This window comes from Macaca thibetana, chromosome 4, assembly GCF_024542745.1.
Source record: "Macaca thibetana thibetana isolate TM-01 chromosome 4, ASM2454274v1, whole genome shotgun sequence".
NCBI lineage: Eukaryota > Metazoa > Chordata > Mammalia > Primates > Cercopithecidae > Macaca > Macaca thibetana.
In genome coordinates, this window is record NC_065581.1 from 30288467 (window position 1) to 30316456 (window position 27990).

Genomic DNA, 27990 nt, shown 5'->3' on the forward strand with positions numbered 1-27990 from the left:
AGAAATACCTGAGTCTGGGTAATTTATAAAGAAAAGTTTATTTGGCTTACGGTTGTTCAGAGTCTATGGAAAGCATGATTCTGGCACTTGCTAGGCTTACCGGAGAGGCCTCAAGGCCTCAGGAAACTTAGTCATGAGAAGGCAAGGCAAAGCAAAGAGCAAGGGGGCAGGGGAGGTGCTACACACTCTAAAACAACCAAATCTTGTGAGAAAATCAGAGAACAGCACCAATGGAATGGTGCTAAACCATGAGAAACGGCCCCCAAATCACCTCCCATCAGGCCCCACCTCCAACAATGATACAAGTTGACATGAGGTTTGGGCAGGGACACAGATCCAAACCATAACACAGACTAAAACAGTCTCCCTGACTATATTCAAGCACATCTGGGATTCCATCAACCTCACTGTTGTGAAGACATCTGGCCCACAGGGCTCAGTCCTGCTACCTGTGGACTGGTGCCCACACACCTGGGGCAGTTCTGGCTTCCTGGATCTTTCACCTTATCTTTGGTTATTCCTTTGCTAATGTTATTTTAAAAAAAAAAAAAAAATCCTACTACCAGTTTGGGTAAGGCTGGATTTTTTTCATAAACTTCCATCAAAGTAACAGATTACATGCAGAAACAGCTATGAAAATCCACTAGTCTAACGAGAGACCGGAAAAAAACTTTAAGCATGTGAAATGCAAAAAAAAAAAAATACTCTTCTCGCTGTATTATTTTGGTAGTTATTTCTCATGAAAATATTTCTAATATGTAATGGGTTACTAACACTCTATATCAATTAACTAAAGTTTTAAATTCTAATATGGGTAAATATTAACAGATGAAAACAGAACTACCTTTGACATCTTCACTCATTCCTAAGAGCATATAGGGATCATAAAACCAAAGCTTTTGAGAACCAATGACATAGCTTCTGGGCCACGACTACAGGGAGACGGTGTGACAAGGACCGCTCGACGCAGAAGGGTCAGGGCGAAATCCCAGGTCCTCCGGCAGGACCACCGCTCTCAGGATCTCACGTCCTGCCTGAGAGCCGTGTCTGGATCAGGGAAACCCGGCCTTACAGATTCCCCATGCCCGGAAGTTTCTTCCGCCTGTCGCAACCTATGGGGCTGAGACACTGCAGATCCCGAGGACGGGCTCGTGAAGCCCCGAACCCTCCTCCTGCTGCTGCTGCTGCTCCCCCCAGGGACTCTGGCCCTGACTGAGACGGAGACCTACGTGGGCGAGTGCAGGATCAGGAAGGAAACCGCTTTTGTAGCTAGGAGCGAGAGACCCGCCCAGCCCGCGGAGCCGCGCCAGGAGGGTCGGGCGGGCCTCAGTCCCTCATTGCCAGGCTCCCACTTTTTGAGACATTGTTTGGAATTGGTGTGCTGCGGTTTCACTGATGTCACGAATGAATCCGTACACCCTCGCGGTGTTAGCAATCCCTAAAAATTGGTGTATCTGCAATTTGTTTCTTCAGACGTTCAGACTGATCTGAAGCTTTTTCTATTCTGATTGGTTCGTGGCCTATGCTGTCCAGAGTGAAACCGCACATCCTGGCTAACACAGCGAAAACCCCTTCTCTGCCAAATATACAAAAAATCAGCCGGTCAGGGTGGTGGGCGCCTATAGCCCCACTTACTCAAAAATGAGGCAGAGGTTACATTGAGCCAGCATCTATGCCACTGCACTCCAGCGTGAGACAAAATAAGACTCCATCTCAAAAGAAGTGAAGCTACAAACCTTCATGGTGAATGCTACAGCTTTCAAAAGCAGCGCGTCTGGACTTGTTCATTCGTCTCGGCGGGTTCGTGGTCTCATTTTTTTCAGTAGTAAGACTGCAAACCTTCGCCTATATTACAGCTCATGAAGTGGACACACTAACACAGCAAAACACCAAGGATTATCCCCCATCATGGAAACGGACCGAAAAAAACTACAGCTAGTCTGCCCAGGCAGCCTGCTTTTATTCCCTTATCTGACCCCACCCACATCCTGCTGATTGGTCTATTTTACAGAGAGCTGATTGGTCCTTTTTACAGAGAGCTGATTGGTCCATTTTGACAGAGTGCTGATTGGTGCGTTTACAATCCTTGAGCTAGACAGAGTCACGCAGTGCTAGTTAGCTAGCTACAGAGTTAGCCAGATACAGAGTACCAATTGGTGTATTTACAAACCCTGAGCTAGACACAGAGTGCTGATTGGTGCATTTACAATCCTTGCGATAGACACAGTCACAAAGTGCTAGTCCTCCAAGTCTCCACTACGTTAGCTAGATACAGAGTACCAATTGGTGTATTCACAAACCCTGAGCTAGACACAGAATGCTGATTGGTGTATTTACAAACTCTGAGCTAGAAACAGAGTGCTGATTGGTGCACATACAATCCTCTGGCTAGATATAAAAGTTCTCCAAGTCCCCATTCGGCTCAGGAGCCCAAGTGGGTTCACCAAGTGAATCCTGCACTGGGGCTGCAGGCGTAGCTGCCAGCCAGTCCGGAGCCGAGCCTGCACTTCTCAGCTCTCGGGCTGTCGATGGGACTGGGCGCCACTGAGCAGGGGGCAGCTCCCGTCGGGTAGGCTCAGGCCGCGCGGGAGCCCACCGCTGTGAGGAGCTCACACACGGCGGGTTGCAGGTCCCGAGCTCTGCCCCGCGGGGAGGCAGCTAAACCTGGCGAGAATTTGAGTGCAGCGCCGGCGGGCCAGCACTGCTGGGAGACCCGGCGGAACCTCCACAGGTGCTGGCCCGGGTGCTAAGCCCCTCACTACCCTGGGCGGGCGGCGCCGGCCGCTCAGTGTGCGGGGCCCGCCGAGCCCGCGCCTGCGCCTGCCGGAACTTGCGCTGGCCCGCGAGCGCTGCTCGCAGCCCCGGCTTCCGCCCGCGCCTCTCCCTGCACACCTCCCCGCAAGCAGAGGGAGGCGGCTCTGGCCTCAGCCAGACGAGAGGGGCTCCCACGGTGCCGTGGCGGGCTAAAGGGCTCCTCAAGCGCCACCAGAGTGGACGCCAAGGCCGAGGAGGCGCTGGGAGTGAGGATTGCTAGCACGTTGTCACCTCTCTATTTTAGCACCACCGTGTCCCGGCCCGGCCGCGGGGAGCCCTGCTTCATCGCCGTGGGCTACGTAGAGGCCACGCAGTTCATGCAGTTCGACAGTGACGCCGCGAATCCGAGGATGGAGCCGCGAGCGCCGTGGGTGGAGCAGGAGGGGCCAGAGTATTGGGACCGGGAGATACGAAGCGCCAAGACCCACGCAGAGACTTTCCAAGGGAACTTGCAGACCCTGCTTCGCTACTATGAGAGCGAAGCCGGTGAGTGACCCCAGTCCGGGACGCAGGTCACGACTCCTCCCCGTCCCCTACGGACGGCCCGGGTCGCCGTGAGTCTCCAGGTCCGAGATCCACCCCGAGGCTGCGGGACCTGTCTGGAGCGTCGACTTGGGAGAGCCCCAGGCGCGTTTACCGGGTTTCATTTTCAGTTTAAGCGAAAATCCCCTTCAGGTGCGTCGGGTGGGGGCGGGGCTTGGTGAGCGGGGCTGAGCGTGGGGGAGCGGCCAGGGTCTCACACCTTCCAGGAGATGTTTGGCTGAGTAGTAGGTTCCAAGGACCGCCTCCTCCGCGGGTATGAGCAGCATGCCTAAGACTACAAGGATTACCCCGCCCTGAACGAGCACCTGTGCTCCTGGACTAGGACGGCTCAGATCACCGAGCCCAAGTAGGAGTAGGTTGAAGAGGCAGAGCAATCCAGGGCCTACCTGGAGGGCGTGTGTGTGTAGTCCCTACACAGATACCTGGAGTACGGGAAGGAGACCCTGTAGCGTGCGGGTGCCAGGGGCGATGAGGCGTCTCCCTGATTTGTAGATCTGGCTGGCCTCCCACGAGGAGGGGAGGAAAATGGGATCAATGGTAGAATATCGCTCTCCCTCTGGGTTTCATATCCTGAGATGTGACTCTGAGGGACAATTAAGTGATGAAGTCTCTTGAGGGAATGGAGGGGAAGACAATCCCTAGAATACTAATCAGTGACTCCCTTTGTCCCCTGCAGCAGTTTTGGGTACCACAGGGCGATTTTCTCTCAGACCTTCTTCTCTGCCTCACAGTCAGTGTCTTTGGAGGTCTGATTGCAGCCTTTCTGCGTCTCTTGGCTTCTACCTGGGTCAGAAGCTTAAGTCCTCAGAGACCTGGAGCCTCTCAACCTAGGCTGCATTATCCAGATTCTAGACCTTTCCAAGGAATAGGAACATTATCCCAGATTCCTGTGATAATTATTCCTGTGATAAATCCCAGGCTGGTGTCTGGGTTTTGTGCTCTCTCCCCGACCCCAGGTGTCCTGTCCATTCTCAGGATGGTCACATGGGCGCGGAGTGCAAAGTGTCTGAATTTTCTGACTTTTCCTCTCAGACCCCTCAAAGGCACACGTGATCAGCCGCCCCATCTGACCATGAGGCCACCCTGAGGTGCTGGGCCCTGGGCTTCTACCCTGTGGGGATCACACTGACCTGGGTGTGGGACAGGGAGGATCAAACTGATAGTGAATGAGTCTCATGAGATCTGATGGGGTTTTTCTGTTTGTTTTGTTTTGTTTTTTCTGAGAGGGACTCTCGCTCTGTCGCCAGGCTGGAATGCCGTGGCGCAGTCTTGGCTTACTGCAGCCTCCGCCTCCTGGGTTCAAGCGATTCTCCTGCCTCAGCCTCCCGAGTAGCTGGGACTACAGGCACATACCACCACGCCCAGCTAATTTTTGTATTTTTAGTACAGATGGGGTTTCACCGTGTTGGCCAAGATGGTCTCGATCTCTTGACCTCGTGATCCCCCTGCCTCAGCCTCCAAAAGTGCTGGAATTACAGACGTGAGCCACCGCGCCCAACTGAGACCTGATGGTTTTTTAAAAATGGAGTTTTCCTGCACGAGCTCTCTCTCCTTGCCTGCTGCCATCCACGCAAGATGTGACTTGCTCCTCCTTGCCTTCCACCATGATCGTGAGGCCTCCCCAGCCATGTGGAACTGTTAACTCCGTTAAACCTCTTTTGTAAATTGCCGGGTCTCCAGTATGTCTTTACCAGCAGTGTGAAAACAGACTAACACACAAGTGAAACATATTATACATTTTAATCGATTAAAGACTAGTAGGCAGCTTTCACCATGAGCTGATACAAGAGCCCGTGAGCCTTGAGGGAATATTTGTTGATAGTCAACTACAAAAGGTTAGTCTGACATCCCTTCTTCCTATTTAGATGCCCTTTATTTCTTTCTCTTGCCTTATTCCTCTGGCCAGGACTTCCAGTACTCTGTTCAATAGGAGTGATGAGAGAAGGCAGCTTTGTCTTGTGCTGGGTTTCAAGGGGAATGCTTCCCTCATTTAGTATGATGTTGGCTGTTGGTTTGTCATAGATGGCTCTTATTATTTTGAGGTATGTTCCTTTAATACCTAGTTTATTTTATTTTATTTTTTTAAACATTGGGAGGAAGCATTTTAATCAGATGGTAGGGGATGGTAACACTGTACAGGGAGTACTCACAGCTCCAAGAGCTTCCTTCCAAAGTATGACAAAGTTCCTTTAAATAACTAGATTGCCTGCAGCCTGGTCCTCTGCCCATGGGAAGGAGGGGAAATGGATGTGAAAAGCATTGTGGCCTGCCCTCCTGTCATTCATAGATCCAGTTCTGAACACAGCTCGTGTAGTCTACCAGTTCCTCAGGGTGAAACCACAAGCTGATCTCGTTCTCTGCACTCTCCACGGAATCACTGCCATGTATAATGTTCCTGCCAACTTGTATGCAGAAGTCTCCATGGATGGTCCCAGGCTTGGAGTCTGCAGAGTTGGTCTCCCCGAGCATGACTCGGCCTGTCTTCACCACATTCAGCCCCTCCCAGACCATGGCAACCACGGGCCCTGAGTGCATGTATTTCACCAGGCCAACAAAGAATGGACGGTCCTTCAGGTCAATGTAGTGTTCCTTGAGAAAGTCTTCAGAAGCTTGCATGAATTTCAGACCAACAAGGAGGAATCCTTTCTGCTCAAAATGCTTGATAATCTCTCCGACAAGACCCCGCTGGACCCTATCTGGTTTGATCGCAATGAAGGTACGCTCACAGTTGGCCATGGTCCCTTCCAGCTGCTTAGGTTTGAACTCCCGCTGCAGCTGCCAGGACCCAAAACACTCCAGGGACCCACGTGGTTCACAGCACTTGCTATTGAGTGTTTTTAACATAAAGGAATGTTGAATTTTATCAAAAGGCTTTTCTGGATCTATTAAGATAATCATGTGATTTTTGTCTTTAGTTCTATGTATGTGATGAATCACACTTAATTGATTTGCATGTGTTGAGTCAATCTTGCATCCTGGATATGAAGCCTACTTGATCATGGTGGATTAGCTTTTTGATGGGCTGCTGGATTTGGTTTGCAAGTACTTTGTTGAGGATTATTGCATCAATGTTCATCAAACATAGTGACCTGAAGTTTTGTTTTTTTGTTTTGTCTCTGCCAGGTTTTGGTATCAGGATGATGCTGGCCTCATAGAATGAGTTGGGGAGCTCCTTCTGTTGTATTTTTTGGAATAGTTTCAGTAGGAATGGTACCAGCTCTTCTTTGTCCATCTGGTAGAATTCAGCTGTGAATCCATCAGGTTCAGGACTGTTTTTGGTTGGTAGGCTATGTATTACAGATTCAGTTTTGGAGCTCATTATTGGTCCTTGCAAGGAATCAATTTCTTCCTGGTTCAGTCTTGGGAGGGTGTATGTTTCCAGGAATTTATCTCCTAGGTTTTCTAGCTTGTGTACATACAGGTGTTCATAGTAGCTTCTGATGGTTATTTTTATTTTTGCAGAGTCAGTGGTAACATCTCTTTTGTCATTTCTAATTGTGCTTATTGGGATCACCTCTCTTCCTTATTAGTCTAGCTAGCAGCCTATCCATCCTATTAATTTTTTCAAAAAACCATCTCCTGAATTTGTTGATCTATTATTTTTTTGTGTCTTGATTTCCTTCAGAACTTAACTCATTCTTAACATTTCACAGCCCACTTTCAGTTGATAATGTACTAGTTCACATAAATATAGAAATCTTGCAACCATTTATCTTCTATATGACGTCCATCTTTTATGCTAAAAATATATGTAACACATTTACATAAATTATAAGCCCCATAAGAAAGGCTTCTTACTTTACCTTTAAACAGTTCTATATATATAAAGTAAGATTAAATCGGGGGAGGGGGGAGCAAGATAACCTTTTGCATTTAATATCTACTATTTCTGACATCTTAATCTTTTCTGATAATTTCATTTTCCACTTGGTATCATTTGTTTTTAGCCTGAAAAATTGTCTTTACCAATTTTTATTGTACAGATCTGCTGGTGACAGATTCTCTTAATTTTCTTCTACCTGAAATATCTCCTTATTTTGCCTTTATCTTGAAGGACATCTGTACTGGATATAGAATTCTTAGTTGACCTTTTTTTTCTTCCAGCACTTTAAAGATGTTATTCTACTTTGTTTCTCTGGTTTCTGATGAGAAATCATTGGTCAGGACGAGAGAAACAGAGAAATGAGAACTGAGAAAATAACATGGTAGACCTAAAACCTATCATATCAATAATGACGAAAACCTGTATAAATCAACACTCCAATTAAGGGCAGAGATTCTGTGACTGAATTAAAGAAAAAACCCAATCATATGCTCTTTTCAAGACATGAACTTACTTTCTTTTTTAATTTAATGTTTATTTTTAGTTCAGGGTACATGTGCAGGTTTTTTGGGAGTTTGTCATGTAGTTTCTGTACCCATTAGTACCCACCCAGGTATTAAGCCTAGCACCCATTCATTATTTTTCTTGATCCTCTCCCTCCTTCCACCCTCTACCTTCAAGTAGGCCTCAGTGTGTGTTGTTCTCCTCTATGTGTCCATATGTTCTCATCATTTAGCTCCCACTCATAACTGAGAACATGTGGCAATCGGTTTTCTATTCCTGTATTAGTTAGCAAAGGATAATGCCCTCTAGCTCCATCCATGTTCCTGCAAAGTACATGATCTCATTTTTTTTGTGGCAGCATAGTGTTCCACAGTACGTATGTGCCAGATTTTCTTTAGCCAGTCTACCATTGATGGGCATTTAGGTTGATTCTATGTCTTTGGTATTGTGACTACTGCTGCAATGAACACACATCTGCATGTTAAACATGCAATTTCAATATGAAGACACAGATAAATAAAAATTGATGGAAAAAGCAGTGCCATACAAACAGTAAGCATGGGGGATTGAAATGGTTATTTTACTACCAGTAAAAGACTTTCAAATAATATATATTACCAGAGAGAAAAAAAGGCACTTCATAAACGAAAGGATAAATTCAACAGAAAGACATGCAACCAGAAATGGCTCCAATAGCAAGTCTTCAGAGTTCATGAAGAAAAATTAACAAAATTAGAGAAGTGGAGAATTCTACAAACATGATTATAGATTTTAAAGCTTTCTTTGAGCTATAAATATAACTAAGAGAAATTTAGCAAAGACATAGAAAATTGAAAAGCATTAACAAGAATCCAGACTTAATTTCTTTATATACGTATGCACTTCAATGAAAAATACATATTATCTCAAGTATGAATGATATATTTACCAGGAGAAACAGTATTTCAGGCCATAAAACAATAAATTTGAAAACATTCAAATCATACAGAATATATTTTCTGGCTGTAATGGAAATACATTAGAAATCTCTAACAATAAGATGATCCTGTGGGACTGAATGCTTTTGTCATCCTTAAACTCAGAATTGTAAACCTAATCTCTAATGTGATGGTGTTTGGAGGTAGAGCCATTAGGAAGTGATCATGCAATGAAGGCAAAAACCCTCAATGAGATGAATGCCCTTGTAAAAGGGACCCCAGAGAGCTCCTTGCCCCTTCCACTATGTGAGGACACCAAGAAAAGAAAACATCCATGAATCAGGAAGCAGCCCTTACCATACACTGACTCTTCCTAGGCCTTGATCTTTGACTTCCCAGCCTCCAGAACTGTGAGAAATAGATTTCTGTTGTTTGCAAGCCACATAGACTATGGTATTCTGTTATAACTGCCCAGATTGACTAAGACATATGATCATGAATATACCAAGTGTTGGAAATTAACAAAAAAATTCTGAATGATAGTTTATTCAAAGAGGAAATCACTAGAGAAATTAGAAAGTCTTCTGTATTCTGAAGGATAATGAAACACAACATATCAAATGTATGAGATGCAGCTGAAGTAGTACTAGAGAAAAAAATCGATATCCTTAAATGACTATATTAAGAAAGAAGGTAGGTCTCAAATTAGTAAATTAGTTTCTGCTATAAGAAACGAAGAACAAATTAAACCAAAGCATGCAGAAGGAAGAAAATAATAATAGAAAAAATGAAGCAGAAAGATAGAATTTTAGTGAAATCAAATATTGGTTCTATGGGGAAAAATCAGTACACTGTATAAATTTCTAGCTAGACTGATCAAGACGAAAAGATGCACATTAACAGTGTCAAGAAAAAATGAACATCAGTGCACATTCTCTAGATCTCAAAAATACTGATAATCTCATGTCAGTAAGTTTGACAAGCAAATGAAATGAACGATTTCCTTGAGAGAGAAAACTTATGAAAACTGACCTGAGAAGAGAGAAAAAATGTGGCCAGTCATATATTGATTGTAGAAATTGAATTTGTAATCAAAATCCTCATATGGGAAACTCCAGGTCCAGAAGGCTTCACTGATGAATTGTATCAAATAATTTAGAAATAACATCAATTTTACACATACCTTTTAGAAATTAAAGGAGGCAACAATTTTGAATTTATAGTGAGCTGTATTAGTCCGTTTTCATGCTGCTGATAAAGACACACTGGAGACTGGGAAGAAAAAAGTTTAATTGGACTTACAATTCTACATGGCTGGGGAGGCCTCAGAATCATGGCAGGAGGTGAAAGGCATTTTTTACAGAGTGGCAAGAGAAAATGAGGAAAATACAAAAGCAGAAACCTTGATAAAACCATCAGATCAGCCAGGCAAGGTGGCTCACGCCTGTAGTGCCAGCACTTTGGGAGGCCGAGGTGGGTGGATCACCTGAGGTCAGGAGTTTGAGACCAGCCTGACCAAGATGGGGACACTGTGTCTCTATTAAAAATACAAAAGAATTAGCTGGACTTGGTGGAGGGCACCTGTAATCCCAGCTACTCATGAGGCTGAGGAACAAGAATCACGTGAATCCGGGAGGTGGATGTCGCAGTGAGCTGAGACCACGCCATTGTACTCCAGCCTGGGGGAAAGAGCAAGACTCCATCTAAAACAAAACAAACCATCAGATCTTGTGAACCTTATTCAATACCACAAGAACAGTATAGGGGAAACAGCCCCCATGATTCAAATTATCTCCCACTGGGTCCCTCCTACAACAAGTAAGAATTATGGGAGTACAATTCAAGATGAGATTTGGGTGGGGACACAGAGCCCAATCATATCATTCTGCCCCTGATCCCTCCAAATCTCATGTCCTTACATTTCAAAACCAATCATGTCTTCCCAACAATCCCCCAAAGTCTTTCCTCATTTCAGCATTAACCCAAAAGTCCAGCATCCAAAGTCTCATCTGAGACAAGGCAAGTCTCTTCTGCTTATGAGCCTGTAAAATCAAAAGCAAGCTAGTTACTTCCTAGACAAAGGGGGGGTACAGGTATTGGGTAAATACAGGTATGCCAAATGAAGGAAGTGGCCAAAACAAAGGAGTTACAGGGCCGATGCAAGTCCTAAATCCAGTGGGGCAGTCAAATTCTGAAGCTCCAAGATGATCTCCTTTGACTCCATGTCTCACATCCAGGTCATGCTGATGCAAGTGGTAGGTCCCCATATCTTGAGCAGCTCTGCCCCTGTGGCTTTGCAGGGTATATACTCCCTCCCAGGTGCTTTTACAGTCTGGCGTTGAGTGTGACTTTTCCAGGTGCACAGTGCAAGCTGTTGGTGGATCTACCATTCTGGGGTTTGGAGCATCATGGCCCTCTTCTCACAGCTCCACTAGGCAGTAAAACTCTGTGTGGGGGATCCAGCCCCACATTTCCCCTCCACACTGCCCTAGCAGAGGTTCTCCATGAAGGCCCTGCCCTGCAGCAAAGTTTTGCCTAGGCATCCTAGCATTTCCATACATCTTCTGAAATAGAGATGGAAGTTCCCAAACCTCCATTCTTGACGGCTGTGCACCTGCAGGCTCAAAACCAAGTGGAAGCTGTCAAGGCTTAAAGCTTGCACCCTCTGAAGCTGTAGGCCAAGCTGTACCTTGGCCGCTTTTAGCAACAGTGGGAGCATCTGGGACGCAGGGCACTGAGTCCCTAAGCAACACACAGCATGGGGACTCTGGGCCTGGACTATGAAACCATTTTTTCCTCCTATGCTTCTGGATCTGTGATGGGAGGGGCTACCATGAAGACCTATGGCATGCCCTGGAGACATTTTCCCCATTGTCTTGGGGAATCAACGTTTGGCTCATTGTTACTTAACGCAAATTTCTGCAGCCAGCTTGAGTTTCTCCTCAAAAAATGGGTTTTTCTTTCTACTGCATCGTCAGGCTGCAAATTTTCTGAACTTTTATGCTGTTTCCCTTTTAAAATGGAATGCTTTTAACAGCACCCAAGTCACCTTTTAAATGCTTTGCTGCTTAGAAATTTTATCCACCAGATACCCTAAATCATCTTTCTCAAGTTCAAAGTTCCACAAATCTCTAGGGCAAGGGCAAAATGCCACCAGTCTCTTTGCTAAAATGTAACAAGAGTCACCTTTGCTCCAGCTCCCAACAAGTTCCTGATCTCCATCTGAGACCACCTCAGCCTGGACCTTATTGTTCATATCACTATCAGCATTTTTGTCAAAGCCATTCAACAAGTCTCTAGGAGGTTTCAAACTTTCCCACATTTTCCTGTCTTGTTCTGAGCCCTCCAAACTGTTCCAACCTCTGCCTAATACCCAGTTCCAAAGTCGATTCCACATTTTCGGGTATCTTTTCAGTAGCGCCCCACTCTACTGGTACTAATTTACTGTATTAGTCCGTTTTCACGCTGCTGATAAATACCCAAGACTGAGAAGAAAAAGAGGTTTAATTGTACTTAGAATTCCACATGGTTGGGGAGGCCTCAGAATCATGGCGGGAGGTGAAAGGCACTTCTTACGTGGCGGTAACAAGAGAAAATGAGGAAGATGCAAAAGCAGAAACCCCTGATAAAACCATCAGATCTCATGAGACTTATTCACCACGAGAACAGTATGGGGGAAACCGACCCCATGATTCAGATTATCTCCCACTGGGTCCCTCCCACAACACGTGGGAATTATGGGAGTACAATTCAAGATAAGATTTGTCTGGGGACATAGAGCCAAACCATATCACCAGCATTATCCATATAAAAATCCCAGACAAGAACATCACGAGAAAAAGAATCAAGAACAAATATTCCTCTTGAATACAGACTCACAATTCTATACAAAATGTTATCCAATTAAGATATACATAAAATGAATAATATGCCATGCCACATTGGTTTTTTTCATGGGAAAGTAAGGTTGGTTTAACATCTGAAAATTAAACAATACAATTCACCTAACAACAAATGTTGCATAATTATAGTTGATGCAGAAAAAGCACTTACAAAATCAAGACTTTCATGACAAAATATCTCAGCAAACTAAAAATCGAAAGCAATATCTTCAGTGTGGTTAAGAACATCCACGAAAAGTTTACAGCTACCCTCATATTCAATTATGAAAGGCCAGATGCTTACTTCCTAAGATCAGCAACAAAGCAAAGATGTGGCTCTCCTCATTTTTGTTTAAAGCACCTTACAAGCATCCTAACCAGTGCAATATGGCAAGAAAATGAAATAAAAGACCAATAAAAGGACCAGGTGTGGTGCCTCATGCCTGTAATCCCAGCACTTTGGGAGGCCAAGGTGGGAGGATGACTTCAGGAGTTAAGAGACTAGCTTGAGCAACATAGTGGACCCCTGTCTTTACTAACTACAAAGAATTTTTAAAAGAAAAAAAATAGGAAAGGAAGGAATCTTTCTCAGCTTAATTACATATGTAGAAAACAAGGAATTCTGAAAAACTCTCTGGAATTAATAATTAAATTTGCAAAATTGTTCACAAAAGCTACGTAATAAATCTCTTAGACAAACATGACAAGTTAGCAACGATACTAATCATCAAAGAAGTGCAAGTTAAAACCACTGTGAGAAACCATCACACATCACCTAGAATAAGTAAAGTTAAAAAGACATAATTCTAAATACTGGTAAGAATATGGAAAAAATAAAAATCTCTTATATTGTTGGTAGGAACGCAAAAATAAAGTTGCAGTCAATTTGTAAAATAATATGGCAATTTCTTAAAACAGCTACCCATCCATTTATTGTATCACCCAACAATTCCACAAATATTTATTTATCCAAAGGAAATGAAAGTGTAAGGCCATGCAAAGACTTGTAGTCAGTTATTGATAGTGGCTTCATTAATAACAGACCCTAACCGGAAATAACCCACATGTTTATCAGCTGGAGAATAGACAAACCAATGAATAAACTGGAATTCCAACAATACTCAGCAGCTACTCAGCAACAAAAATGAATGAAATATTATTACTCTTAACTACATGGAAAGATCTCAAATACTGTTATGCCAAGGGAGAGACTAAACAAAGGACTACATAACATGATTGCACGTCCATGAAATTCTAGAAATTTCATTATTACAGTAACAGAAAGAGCAGTGGTTGACTGAAGGGAAGCAGGTGAGGGTAGGAGGCAAGGATTAACTAGAAAGGGGCATGAGCAAAGTTTTTAGGGAAAAGAAACTTCTCTATCTGGGCAATCTGGTAGTTACGTGACTATAAATAATTACCAATATTCATAAAACATTGCAGCTAAAACTGGTGAGTTTTATTATACATAAATGCCCCAATAAGGAAAAAAAAAAAGTGGGGAAGAAGGCAAAAATGAAGACACTTTTACATCATCAAAAATCAAAAAATTCATTTCCTAGGGGTCTTGTACTACATATAATTTTGAAGGAAGTTCTTCAGGCTGAAGGGAAATGATACTAGATGGTGACCTAGGTATATAGAAAGGAACAATTAACAACAAAAATTATGCACATACACAGATCACATACACACTCATTTTCTTAATGACTTAATGTGAATGCTTAAAGTATTACTGTATTATTGAGTTTATAAAGTATATTGATGTAATATATACAACAATAGTAACATAATGGTAGGTTAAATGAAACTACACTATTACAAGTGTCCTTTATTTTGCTGGATGCAGCTGCTTAATATTACGTGAACTTCACTGTGAAAAGTCAAGGAATTGGGTTTCAATTCTTACAACAATAAAAAATTAGTGTAAAGAAATATAGCTAAAAGCCACTAGGAGAATTAAAACCATAAACTAACAAACGTTTACTTAACACATAAGAAAGTAGGAAAGGAGGAATAGAAACCAAAAAAATGAGACAAATTGAAAACATATAGCAAAGTGGTAGACCAAAACCCAGCCATTTTAAGTGAAGAAATGACATGACCTGAGTCACATTAGCAGGACCGCTGAGTACTGTGGGGAGAACAGACATGGGCAGGAAGTGAGGGACAGTGTTAGTGCCACAATTCAGGAGTGACAGGGTGGCAGGGACTAAGGGGAGAGGAGGGTGTGAGGGATGAGAGGGGCAGAGAGAATGGCTGGAGAAGCAGGAGGTGAGGAAAAGGAGCAAAGGGAAAGAATTCTAAAGCAGTGGAAGATCCTAGCAGGGGTTCTTTGCATTCGGTATTTAATACATTTTGTGGGACTGCCAAAAACTAATGACCTCCTCATGATTAAAAACATAAGAGTAAAAATATACCAAGTATGCAAATAAAATATGCACACTGCTTAGATGTGCATAATTCATAAAAACAAGCAGTGCTTAAGCATTGATGACAGGCATTTTGACTTCAGTGCAATTTTGAGGCTCCTTGTTACAATATGCAGTAACAAATCCTGCTTCTTTGTATTGAGATGTTCTGGACTCACACAGGGAAACTCGGGCTATGGAATGAAGATAATTTTAAATGCAACAACCCAGAGTCATGGATCCACAGTCTGGGAAAGTAAACTTAGAAGCTTTGTGACTCGAATTGCAGTGCTGTTTGGATACACTTATATATGAAGCAAGCAAAATTAGGTCTTTTACAGATTAGAATCCTGATCATTCAGGGGTTAGATTGTGCTAACCACTGTATTAATAAACAAACAAACCTGGTCACTATGAGAATCTCTATCTTGTGCCTTCAGCCACAACTTCACCAGGTTTAAAGAGAAAACCCTTTTCTCTACACCGCCATTCCCAGGGCGAGCGCACTCTCTGGCATCAAAGTTCCCTGGGGTGAATTTTCTTCTAGGGTAACCCAACGGGAGAGGTAAGGAGTGGGAAGTCCAGTTCAGGGATGAGGATTTCAGGATGAGTGAATGGGAACGGGCTGGGCCCAGCCTGGGGGTTCTCTTCCCAGTTTCCACAGACAGATCCTTGACCAGGACTCAGGCAGACAGTATGACAAAGAGGCTGGTGTAGGAAAAGAGGGATCAGGACAAAGTCCCAGGTCTCAGGCGTGGCTCTCTGGGTCTCAGACCCCGAGGGCGATGACTGCACTGGGGAGGCACAGGGTTGGGGATTGTCCACTCCCCTGAGTTTCTGTTCTCCCAACCTTTTTCCTGGATACTTGTGATGTGATCCCACTTCTCCCATTGGGTTCCGGGTTTTTAGAGAAGCCAATCAGTGTCGCCGCGATCCCGGCACTAGTGTACCCGCGCACCCACCGGGACTCAGATACTCCCCAGGCGCGGAGGATGCAGGTCATGGCGCCCGAACCACCTTCCTGCTGCTCTCGGGGGCCCTGGCCCTGACCGAGACCTGGGCCGGTGAGTGCGGGGGCTGGAGGGAAAGGGCCTCTGCAGGGAGGAGCGAGGGGCCCTCCCGGCGGGGGCTCAGGACCGGGAAGCCGCGCCGGGAGAAGGGTTGGGTGGGTCTCAGCCCCTCCTCGCGCCCGGGCTCCCACTTCATGAGGTATTTGAGCACCGCCGTGTCCCGGCCCGGCCGTGGGGAGCCCCGCTTCATCTCCGTGGGCTACGTGGACGACACGCAGTTCGTGCGGTTCGACAGCGACGCGGTGAGTCCGAGGATGGAGCCGTGGGTGGAGCAGGAGGGGCTGGAGTATTGGGACCGGGAGACACGGAACGCCAAGGGCCACGCACAGATTTCCCGAGAGAACCTGCGGACCCTGCTCGGCTACTACTACCAGAGCGAGGCCGGTGAGTGGCCCCAGCCCGGGGCGCAGGTCACGATCCCTCCCCATCCCCCACGGACGGCCCAGATCCCCCAGATGGGTGGATCTGGACCTGGCCAGACCCTCGACCAGGGAAGAAACTCGGGCGCCTTTACCCGGTTTAATTTCCAGTTTAGGCCAAAATCCTTGCGGGTTGGTCGGGGCGGGAGCGGGGCTCGGTGTTCAGGGCTGACCGCGGGGGCGGGGCCATGGTTCTCACACCATTCAGAGGATGCATGGCTGCTACGTGGGGCCCGACGGGCGCCTCCTCCGCGGGTATGAACAGTTCGCTTGCGATGGCAAGGATTACATCGCCCTGAACGAGGACCTGCGCTCCTGGACCGCCGCGAACACAGCGGCTCACATCTCCCCATGCAAGTGGGAGGCGGACAAATACTCAGAGCAGGCTGGGGCCTACCCGAGGGCGAGGGCGAGTGCATGGAGTGGCTCCGCAGACACCTGGAGAGCAGGAAGGAGACGCTGCAGCACGCGGGTACCAGGGGCCACGGGGCGCCTCCCTCATCTCCTGTATATCTCCCAGGCTGGCGTGCCACCAGGAGGGTCGGAAAATGGGACCAACGCTAGAAAATCGCCCTCCCTCTGGTCCTGAATGGGAAGAATCATGGGTTTCCAGATCCTGCACCAGAGAGTGACTCTGAGAGCCCACCCTGCTCTCCGGGACAATTAAGTGATGAAGTTCCTGAGGAAATGGAGGGGAAGACAGTCCCTGGAATACTGATCCGTGGTCGCCTTTGACCCCTACAGCAACCTTGGGCACCAGGACTTTTCCTCTCAGGCCTTGTTCTCTCTCACACACTCAGTGTGTCTGTGGCTCCGATTCCAGCTCTTCTGAGTCCCTTGGCCTCTACTCAGGTCAGGACCAGAAGTCCCTACTTCCCCGTCAGAGACTCGAACTTTCCAAGGAATAGGAGATTATCCCAGATTCCTGTGTTCAGGCTGGTATCTGGGTTCTGTGCTCCCTTCCCCACCCCAGGTGTCCTGTCCATTCTCAGGATGGTCACATGTGTGCTGCTGGAGTGTCCCATGAGGAATGCAAAGTGCCTGAATTTTCTGACTCTTCCCCTCAGATCCCCCAAAGGCACACGTGACCCAGCACCCCGTCTCTGACCACAAGGCCACCCTGAGGTGTTGATCCCTAGGCTTCTACCTTGCGGAGATCACACTGACCTGGCAGCAGGATGGGGAGGACCAGACCCAGGACATGGAGTTTGTGGAGACCAGGCCTGCAGGATATGGAACCTTCCAGAAGTGGGTGGCTGTAGTGGTGCCTTCTGGAAAGGAGCAGAGATACACGTGCTATGTGCAACATGAGGGGCTGCCAGAGCCCCTCACTCTGAGGTATGGTAAGGAGGGGTATAAGTTATCTCTTCTCAGGGAAAGCAGGAGACCTTCAGCAGGGTCAGGGCTGAGGCCTGGGGGTCAGAACCCCTCACCTTCCTCTCCTTTCCCAGAGCTGTCTTCCCAGCCCACCATCCCCATCGTGGGCATCGTTGCTGGCCTGGTTCTCCTTGGAGCTGTGGTCACCGGAGCTGTGGTCGCTGCTGTAATGCGGAGGAAGAAAAGCTCAGGTAGGGAAGGAGTGAGGGGTGGGGTCTGAGTTTTCTTGTTCCACTGTGGGTTTCAAGCCACAGGTAGAATTATGACTTGCTTCATCACTTGGAAACACCATCCACACACAGGCCAACCCAGCCTGGAGCCCTGCCTGCCAACACTTGCTCTTTTGTGAAGCACATGTGAAAACGAAGGACAAATTTATCACCTTGATGATTGTGGTGATGGGGACCTCCCAGCAGTCACAGGTCACAGGGGACGATCCCTACTGAGGACAGACCTCAGGAGGACAGTTGGTCTAGTCCCCACACCTGCTTTCCTCATGTTTTCTGATCCTGCCCTGGGTCTGCAGTCACAGTTCTGGAAATTTTCCTGGGGTCCAAGATTTGCTGTTTCCTTAAGGACCTTGTGCCCTGTGTCCTCCCTGACCTCTCACAGGTTGTGTTTTTCTCACAGATGCAACAAGAGGGAGCTATGCTCAGGCTGCCTGTTAGTATAGGAGATTAGAGGGCTGCTCCCTGAGATCACTGGGACAGTGTAGACAAGATTCCTTCTTTAGCCACATCTCCTGTGGGCTCTGACCAGTTCCTATTTTTGTTCTACTCCAGGCAGCAACTGTGCCCAGGACTCTGATGCGTCTCATGAGACTTGTAAAGATGAGACGCTGGGGGGCCTGAAGTGGGTCGGGGTGAGGCAGAGGGGACATGACTCTGTTGAGGGGTTCTCTGGATTTGGACATCTCAAGCATGTGGTAGGCTGTTCAGAGTGTCACCAGGTACAGTGACTGCCCTGGATTTGTTTATGATTATTTTCTTCTGTAGCTTGAGACAACTGCCTTCAGTGGGACTGAGATACAAAATTTCTTCAAGTCCTTCCTCTGACACACACCATTGTAATTTCAAGAGCTCCTGACTTCTTTTTTTTTTTTTTGAGACGGAGTCTCACGCTGTTGCCCAGGCTGGAGTGCAGTGGCGCGATCTCGGTTCACTGCAAGCTCCGCCTCCCGGGTTCCCGCCATTCTCCTGCCTCAGCCTCCTGAGTAGCTGGGACTACAGGCGCCCGCCACCGCGCCCCGGCTAATTTTTTGTATTTTTAGTAGAGACGGGGTTTCACTGTGGTCTCGATCTCCTGACCTTGTGATCCGCCCGCCTCGGCCTCCCAAAGTGCTGGGATTACAGGCTTGAGCCACCGCGCCCGGCTCAAGAGCTCCTGACTTCTATATCTGCACCTGACATGTGAATATATCTACGTTTCTGTGTTCCAGTTATCATCATGTGAGGAAATGGGCGACTGGTCCACCACTGCCACCAGAACCACCACCCCACACTGACCTGTGCTCTCTTCCTCAGTCAAGTTTCTTGTTTCAGCAGAGGTGAGGCTGGGACATTTCTATTCAAGTCTTAACTTTAAGTTTCATTGAGCTGCAACTTATTTCTCTATTCAAAATAAGAACCTAGATATGAATTTTTCAAATTCTTGCCATGAGGTTGGGTTGATGGTTTAATGAAAGGAGAGCAAGGCTCTTAAAACCTGAAAGCCTTCCAGAATCCATTTTTGCTATGATGGGCCTGTTGTAGATGGAGACAGGAGAGAGGGTTGTGAGGAGCTGAGTGTGGACAGCCTATGCTCAGTTGGTGCTCAGTACATCATGGAATTTGATGTGGTCATTCGTTGGGTTGGTCATCTTTACTGCTCCATTGTTTGTGTGACTCCAGTGGAACCTTGTTTCACCAGAACCTGTGATCACAGGGACACAGATGTTGCCTGGGCCTTGTCCTGTCTCCAGGACTGTGGGCAGCGAGGGCTTCATGTGGCTGGGTCAGGCTATGGTATGGCCCTAATATTTTGTATCATTATTTTTGGTTTCTTTGTTTCCGTAGAGGACTATGCCTATTCCTGTTCTGGTGTCTGAGTTCTGATCTCTTTCTCCCGTGGGTGTCCCTCATCTGACAGCAGCAGGAGTCATTTTTCCTGTCATTGTCCCCACAAGGTGGAAGGCAGCCACTGCATACAGAAGTCTGTGGTATTAAGAGAGGAATTTTCAAGCCCATGCAGCTTTTACCCTATTTCCAGGGCTCTTTCTTGGATTGTATTTTCTATCTTTTCCCCCAACCTTTTTAAAAGAACTAGATTCTGAAATTAGCAGACGGGAGTAATGCCACAAGTGCTCATCTTAGGTAACTTTCTAGAGGAACTCCTCTTCTGCTCAGCTCTCCTACCCACTCTCCCTTTCCTGAGTGTAGTAATCCTAGCACTGGCTCTAATGCAAACTCGTGGATTTATAGAGCAGTCTAACTTAGATTTATATTTCTTTGGAAATTGGGATTCATAGTCTTAAGATTGTTCTTTCCTAAGAGGGAAATATAATTGCATGCTGCAGTGTGCAGAGGGATTGGTGTGGGAGGAGGGATGCAGGGAGGGAGGGAGGACACACAAGCAGCACTCTGAGAAAAGCATAGGCGACCTCGATGTCAGCGTGAGAGGGCCTTGTGCTGTAGCTGCCGTGAAACAGCATTTGGCCTGAGGCTATTTAATAAAGATATTGCCTTTAGAATAGCGAGGTGCTCTACAGCAGTCATTCATTCAGCCAGCCTTTGTTGTCTGCCAGACATGTGACAGAATGTTTTTGCATCTGGCGAAAGTCATTGAAGTAAAATCGGAAAAATCTCTAGCCTTGTGGAGCATGTGTTGCAGTGGGAAGAGGCAGACAGTACATACACTCTAATACATGCAGAGTAAATGAGGAAAGTAGAAGGTGGTAAGTGATGTGGAACAGGTGATCAGAGTGTGGGTTGTGGGACAGAGAAGGTAGCTATTGTGCCGGGGTGGTCAGCGTGGGCCTCGTTGGGAAGGTGACCTTTGATGAAATATTTGAAGGACATAAAGGAATTCGTCATGAGGGTATCTGGAGGAAGTTTTTTCTAGGGAGTAGGAACCTTCGGTGCCAGTGTACCAGGGCAGGATCATGTCTGTGTGTTCTGGGAAGAACAAGGGACTGGGTATGGCTGAGATAAGGTCACTGAGATAAGGTCAGGGGTTTGGTCAGATCATGTGGGTTTAGGGCTGGAGTATGTGGGAAGGATTTTGACTTTGAATGAGATAGTTTTAAGCAGAATAAAGACATGCCACAACTTCTTTTTTAAAAGGATCCCTCTAGCTGCTGTGCTGAGAACAGAATCCAAAGGCCAGAGATGAGCAAGGCAGGTGGGGAGACTGGAGGAAATGAGTGCAGTATTTCAGGCTGGAGATTTTGGTTACTTAACTGGGTGTGAGCAGTGGAAATATTGGGAAGTGATTGGATTCTCACTATTTCCAATCACTTTATACAGCATTTTCTAATGGACTAAATCTGGGGTATGAGAAAGAAGAGCAAAGGATACCAAAAATGTCAGCCTGTGTGACTAAAAAGAGTTGCCATCAGCCGAGAATGAGAAGACTAGCAGGAGCATATGAGAGGAGGGGACATCGCAGGCGGTCACTGTGGGAGATGTGGGATCTGAGATGCCGCTGAGAAATACCAGTGAGGTAGTCGAGTTGGCAGTTGGAAAGATGAATCTAGAGACATTTAGGAGAAACAGACTTGGGAGATGATGTCATACAAAAGTTATTTAAAGCCTTGAGTCTGGATGACATCTCCAAAGGAGTGATTGGCTATAGAAGAGAACAGGAACAAGGACTGAACACTAAGCCTCCGTTGCTAAAGGATCTGATCAGACAACACACCTAGATCAGACTGCACAGTCCTGACCCCACGTCTAGAAGGTACATAGACCAGGGAGTTCCAGACTTTCCTGTACAGAGGAATCACCTGGACATCACCTTAAGTCTCAGCTGATCTGGAATCGAGTATGAGATTTCCTACTTATAAAATGTTGCTGTTGGCGCTGATGCTGCTGGTCTTCAGATCCCACTTTTGGTGGCAAGAACACAGACCAGGATTCCTAGGCTGTGCATCAGCCTCGCCTGTGGGGCTTGTTAAAAAGCAATTCCTGGACTCCGTGCCCAACATTCTGACACAGGGGATCTGTGGAGAGGCCTGAGTGTTCTGTAACAAGCCCACAGCAAACCTGGTGCTCAGCCACATTTGATATCACTGAGATCAGTAGTTGGAGAATGCCCAGGATGGGGAGGGGTCTCAGATCCACATTTAAGTATTGCTTTCTTCTGTTTTTTATTTTTTATTTTTTATTTTTAAGGAGGATGTGTTTCTTTAATTATAAGACAGGATGCTGAGAAATAAATGTCATTTTCCCTACCATGGGGTATGGCCAGATAGAAGATTTAGGAAGTGGCTCACAGCTCAGCATGATAAAAAAATAGCTGAATGCTGCTCTCTGAAACTACTCCCCAGAATGATTTCACATTCATTCCTTAGAGCAAACAATTGCTTGCAAATTTCTCTAATTTAAACATAAAGGAGTGTACACATTGGTATTAGTATTCATTTTATTTGGGGGAAGGGCACTGAATTAGTCCGTTTTCACACTGCTGATAAAGACATACCCGAGATTGGGAAAAAAAAAGAGGTTTAATTGGACTTATAGTTACATATGGCTGAGGAGGCCTCAAAATCATGGCAGTAGGTGAAAGGCACTTCCTTTTTTTCTTTTTTCTTTTTTTTTTTTTTTTTTTTTTTACATGGAGTCTCACTCTGTTGGCCCAGGCTGGAGTGCAGTGGCATGATCTCGGCTCACTGCGAGCTCCACCTCTCAGGTTCACGCCATTCTCCTGCCTCAGCCTCCTAGTAGCTGGGACTACAGGCACCTGCCACCACGCCCGGCTAATTTTTTGTATTTTTAGTAGAGACGGGGTTTCACCACGTGTTAGCCAGGATGGTCTCGATCTCCTGACCTCGTGATCCGCCCACCTCGGCCTCCCAAAGCGCTGGGATTATAGGCATGAGCCACTGTGCCCAGCCAAAAGGCACTTCTTACATGGTAGTGGCAAGAGAAAATGAGGAAGAAGCAAAAGTGGAAGCCCCTGATGAACCCATTGGATCTCATGAGACTTACTCACTATCATGAGAATAGCATGGGAAAGACCGCCCCCAATGATTCAATTACCTCCCACAACACATGGGAATTCTGGGAGATACAATTCAAATTGAGATTTGGGTGGGGACACAGCCAAACCACATTAGGCACAAAACCAGGTTTGAGGCTACACAGCCAGGAACATAATCCACAGCCACCCTAATTCAGATCTCTCGTAGAAACCACTGCCCCTGCTCCTGGGCACAGATGCTACTACTTATACCTCTGATACCCTGATGGTGGACACCGGGCCCTGTGGCGAGGACTGCTCTCACCGCTGCTCCTGAGAACTGCTTTACCATCTTTACCAAAATTAGTCTTCACTGTCCCAGCCTCTCTGTGCCATCTCGTCCTGGTTAGAAGCCCACGTGTGGTCATCTAAATTATGCAGCCATAGCCTCTTGCAGTGTTTAGGTGCAATAATGTTGGAGAAAGTGAATTTTTCTCTTTTGTAGAAGGAGGTAGTCCCTGCTTTCTAATAAGACTCTTCAACTTAGAGAGTTCGGGTGCTAGAGGTAGAGGGGTGAGGGATGGAAAAACAATGACAAATTTCAATTCCTAGAATCATGATCTGAGCCTAGAACTTTATCTAGTACATTGCAGGAACCTGGGTTTGGTTAAGTGTGTAATAAATGACATAGTTCAACTTATTCCCTTGATAGTATTTTGTTCTATTGTTCTATCTGCACATGCTCCTAGGAAGAGTATCTATACATTCACCAGTTTTAATGTGCCTGTCCCACAAAACCCTAAAAAACCATCCTAATTTAGATGCCGTGCTACTGAAACTTGTATGAACAGCTGATAACCATACTGTTTGTAGCAGACCCAGTGACATGGTATAAATGCTCATCTTTTGCTTGACTGTTACTAGTCTGGGATGAGATAAAATAGAGGTTTACTTGCATAGTTCACTCACAATTTTTATATGTATATTACTGTGGGTTGCTAACTAACAGTCCACAGACCAGTGCTAGCCCACAGACTATACTTTGAGAGTAGCATTGGTATAGATGTACTTGTATTCCAGCATCTACCTTTGTGTCAAATTAATAGCAGGAATTAATCAGTAGTGAATGGGGATTCCATTTCCAGTAATAGGGTGAACTAGGTGTTAAGGCTGCCTCTTCCACCAAAAACAACTAAAAAAGAGATGAAATGTGAAAATCACCCAAGAGTATAGAAATATAAAAAAGGGAATAATCTTTTTGGTCAAAATATAAATGTGGGCAGGATTTAGAAAAAGAGAAGTTGCTTTTATCTTGAGGGCATTTACCAAATCTTGAAAAATCTTAGCTTTGGTTTTCTCAGCTTCATATGGTATAATGCAAAGGAAATAATTCTCAGAACTTGTTTGTGTAGGGAGTATACGAGGAGACACTTTCATGTACCCCATAAAATCTGGGAAACAAAAGATGTGTTTCCTCCGAGTAAGAAACGAAAATCTGTTTCATCCCCCAACACAAGAGTATTCTAAAGAAATTTGTCTTTGAGCCAGCAAAAACTGTTTTTGAGAATTTATAACCACCAGCCAGCACTCCTGCAGATTTTTTGCCCAAACTAGCTTTACCATTTTGGGCCCAAATAACCTCAAAGCATGATTTTGATTAATAATTGTCCTGGATTAGCAGTGATTCATAAATTGGAAGAAGGAAACAAAAATCTCTATAGGAATGCATATTTAACCCATATGTCAAAGAATTTGCCCAAATAATTCTGCAAGGAAAAAGCCGCTCAGAGCATGAACTGTATAAAGTACAATTGGAGAAAAGTCAGTCTGATTGAGAACTAGTGGAAACAATAGATAAGAGGTTCATAAAGCTTCGATATTTGAATTATGAAACAACGTAACCAGTATTACATTTAAAATAATTATGAGCTGGGCATGGTGGCTCACATCTGTAATCCCAGCACTTTGGGAGGCCGAGGCAGGTGGATCACCTGAGGTCGGGAGTTCGAGACCACCCTGACCAACATGGGGAAACCCCGTCTCTACTAAAAATACAAAATTAGCCGGGTGTGGTGGCTCACGTCCGTAATCCCAGCTACTTGGGAGGCTGAGGCAGGAGAATCACTTGGGAAGCAGAGGTTGCGGTGAGCTGAGATTGTACCGCTGCACTCCAGCCTGGGCAACAAGAGCTAAACTCTGTCTCAAAATAATAATAATTATTATTATTATTATGACAAGTTTGAAAATGCCTACAGACTGTATTAACCTAAAAATGACCTGTTTTTCAAAAGAACTGAATTTAGTTTTTAGGAAGTAAAATTAACGTTGATTTTAAATTTTTAATTTAGTTGAATTAAAAATTTTAAAAATCATAGTCTATTGACTTTTGCTTTGGACCATGATGGAATAACAAGGACCAGATTTACTCTCATGCCTTAAGCACAACAAACTCAAAATAATATATGAGTGGCTATTTAGCTATGTACTCAGATACAAGACAGCAGGTATCTCAGAGACTGTGATCTCTGGGAGAAGGGGAATGGAAGAGGTAAGGTTTACAGTTGTCCACCTACCTTCCTGGACAGAGTTTCCGAGGCACAGTGCAGAGAGGCAGAGCCCTAACCAGGAGGTTCACTGAGGTGAGGAGACAGAGTTGTGAATCTGGAGACTCTAGGACATCCGGAATATGCAAGATGAAGGCACATGGAAAAGATAGCTGATGATAAAAAGCACTATAAGTCTGCAGGAGGTACCCCTCAAGTCTTCAGTTAATCAGCATATTATATAAGGGAACTACCCAAGGACAGGGAAAGAATTATCCAAAATGACTTAAGAGAATAGTACCCAGTGATATACAGGGTTGGAAATAATGCCCGTTCCCACTAACCAGACTGGAAAACCTCATAATTTGTTGAGCATTGGATAGAGTATTCTGAAGGGTCTAATGTCAGCAGTGGTAAATAATTAGCCCTGGACTAAACACTTCTTGTTTTTTTGCTAACAAATATTAAAAGTAAGACCTAAAATGATCAAACAGCTCCTGAATAACTTAATTTGTCCCAGTAAAAATAAAAAGCTTGGCTGGGTGCGGTGGTTCATGCCTGTAATCCCAGCACTTTGGGAGGCCAAGGTGGGCAGATCACCTGAGGTCGGGAGTTCAAGACCAGCCTGACCAACATGGAGAAACCCCATCTGTACTAAAAATACAAAATTAACTGGGTATGGTGGCGCATGCCTATAATCCCAGCTACTCGGGAGGCTGAGGCAGGATAATTGCTTGAACCCGGGAGGCAGAGGTTGCAGTGAGCTGAGATCATGCCATTGTGCTCCAGTGTTGGCAACAAGAGCAAAACTCCATCTCAAAAAAAATAGATAAATAAAAGTAAAAATAAAAATAAAATAAAAAGTTCAAGAATACTTATAGAATGCAAAAATATCTGGCACCTAACCTGGTAAAGTCATAATGTCTGGCATTAAATAAAAACAATCACCAGGCATATAATAAAAACAAGAAAATACAACTCATAAGGCAGAGAAAACAATCAATCTAAAGTTACCTAGAACTGACATAGATGTTAGAATTAGCAGGCAATAACATAAAACAGTTATTGTAAATGTATTCTGTATGTTCAAAACATTACACAGAGACATGAAAGATATATAAAAGGTCAAAATCAAACTTCCAAAGATGAAAATGTCAGACATAAAATACACTGGATGTGAGATGAGATTAATGGTAAACTTTATGTTGTAGATTAAACAATGACTTTGAAGACATATAAATAGAAACTTCCTAGGCTGGGCGCGGTGGCTAAAGCCTGAAATCCTAGCACTTTGGGAGGCTGAGGTGGGTGGATCACTTGAGGTTAGGAGTTCAAGACCAGCCTGGCCAACATGGTGAAACCCCATCTCTACTAAAAAAAAATACAAAAATTAGCCGGGCGTGGTGGTGGGTGCTTATAATCCCAGCTACTTGGGAGGCTGAGGCAGGAGAATTACTTGAACCCGGGGGGCGGACGTTGCAGTGAGCTGAGATCGTACCACTTCATTCCAGCCTGGACAAAAGAGTGAAACTCCATCAAAAAAAAAAAAAAAGAAAAAGAAAAGAAAAGAAAAGAAATAGAAACTTTCCAAAATTACAAAAAAAAGCAAGACAGTGGAGGAAATAGAAGTATAAAGTAAAACATTTCTGTATCTTTCTGAAATTAAATTAGTAGAAATCTTAGTTTCTGATAAGACAAAATGTATATGGTAAGTCCTACAGCAACTACTAAAAAACTGATAATGAAAAATCAATAAAGGAATTAATGTATTACAGTAGGAAGTATCCACTTAACACATGCATAATCAGTAAAGATGTAAAAGAGGAACAAATAAGCATGAGATGCATAGAAAAGAAAAAGTAAAATTGCAGACAAAATCAACCATATCAATGTTAAACCATATCAATCAACATTAAATGGAAATGGAATGTACAATCCAATCAAAAGGCAAAGATTGTTACACCAGTTAAAAAGAATGAGGTTAAACTATATGCTGTCTACAGCAGACGTACTTGAGATTCAAGTTACAAATAGGTTAAAATTTTAAAGGTGAAAAAAAGATGTGTCAACAGAAACCATGAAAAAGCTAAAGAGCCACAGTAATATCAGATAAGATAGTCTTTATAAAATGCAAGTAGAGATACACAGGGACTTGTAATGATAAATGTGTCAATCCATCAGAAAAAAATAACAATTATAAATGCACCTAATAACAGAGCACCAAAATAGATGAGCCCCCAACTGACAAATGAAGAGAAAAATACACAATACAACAATAGTTGGGGACTTCAATACTACATTTTTTTGTTTGTTTGTTTGTTTAATGAGAGAGGGTCTCACTCTGTCACCCAGGCTGGAATGCAGTGGTATGGTCATAGTTCATTGCAGCCTCGATCTCCTGGGCTCAAGTAATCCTACTTCAGTCTCCTGAGTAGCTGGGGCTACAGGCATGTGGCACCATGCCTGGAAAATTTTTTAAATGTTTAGTAGGGACAAGGTCTGGCTGTGTTGTCCAGGTTGGATTACTACAC

At 44.9% G+C, this 27990-nt stretch overlaps 4 protein-coding genes and 1 pseudogene across 4 annotated transcripts in view; 4 read left to right on the forward strand and 1 right to left on the reverse strand.

The window, feature by feature from the left end:
- The first annotated feature begins 2212 nt into the window (after nt 1-2212).
- Nucleotides 2213-3538, forward strand: LOC126953178 (patr class I histocompatibility antigen, B-1 alpha chain-like). Its single transcript, XM_050788562.1, has 2 exons — nt 2213-2569; nt 3059-3538. Exons 1-2 carry the CDS (start codon nt 2529-2531, stop codon nt 3306-3308), a joined length of 291 nt encoding a protein of 96 aa, XP_050644519.1. The 5' UTR covers nt 2213-2528; the 3' UTR covers nt 3309-3538.
- Nucleotides 3539-5446: 1908 nt separating this feature from the next.
- On the reverse strand, nt 5447-7142 carry LOC126953145 (nucleoside diphosphate kinase A-like). The gene has a single exon (XM_050788531.1). The coding sequence runs from the start codon at nt 6253-6255 to the stop codon at nt 5635-5637; it is 621 nt and encodes a 206-aa protein (XP_050644488.1). The 5' UTR covers nt 6256-7142; the 3' UTR covers nt 5447-5634.
- Nucleotides 7143-15879: 8737 nt separating this feature from the next.
- LOC126953098 (popy class I histocompatibility antigen, alpha chain E) overlaps nt 15880-27990 on the forward strand; it is a 221050-nt gene continuing 208939 nt past the window's right edge. Inside the window, exon 1 of the mRNA XM_050788462.1 lies at nt 15880-15957. The gene's annotated coding sequence lies outside the window, so the exon portion shown is untranslated. The remainder of the gene's footprint in view (nt 15958-27990) is intronic.
- RPP21 (ribonuclease P/MRP subunit p21) overlaps nt 16019-27990 on the forward strand; it is a 97388-nt gene continuing 85416 nt past the window's right edge. Inside the window, exon 1 of the mRNA XM_050788542.1 lies at nt 16019-16022. The gene's annotated coding sequence lies outside the window, so the exon portion shown is untranslated. The remainder of the gene's footprint in view (nt 16023-27990) is intronic.
- LOC126953143 (HLA class I histocompatibility antigen, A alpha chain-like) lies at nt 16029-27042 on the forward strand (annotated as a pseudogene).

What these genes read in the sequence shown, in the direction of transcription:
- LOC126953178 (XM_050788562.1), top strand. Translation starts at nt 2,529, where the DNA reads ATGGGACTGGGCGCCACTGAGCAGGGGGCAGCTCCCGTCGG. An exon ending in CAGGGGGCAGCTCCCGTCGG is followed by an intron (nt 2,570 to 3,058) that starts GTAGGCTCAGGC and finishes TCTCTATTTTAG; the next exon opens with CACCACCGTGTCCCGGCCCG.
- LOC126953145 (XM_050788531.1), bottom strand. Translation starts at nt 6,255, where the DNA reads ATGATTATCTTAATAGATCCAGAAAAGCCTTTTGATAAAATTCAACAT.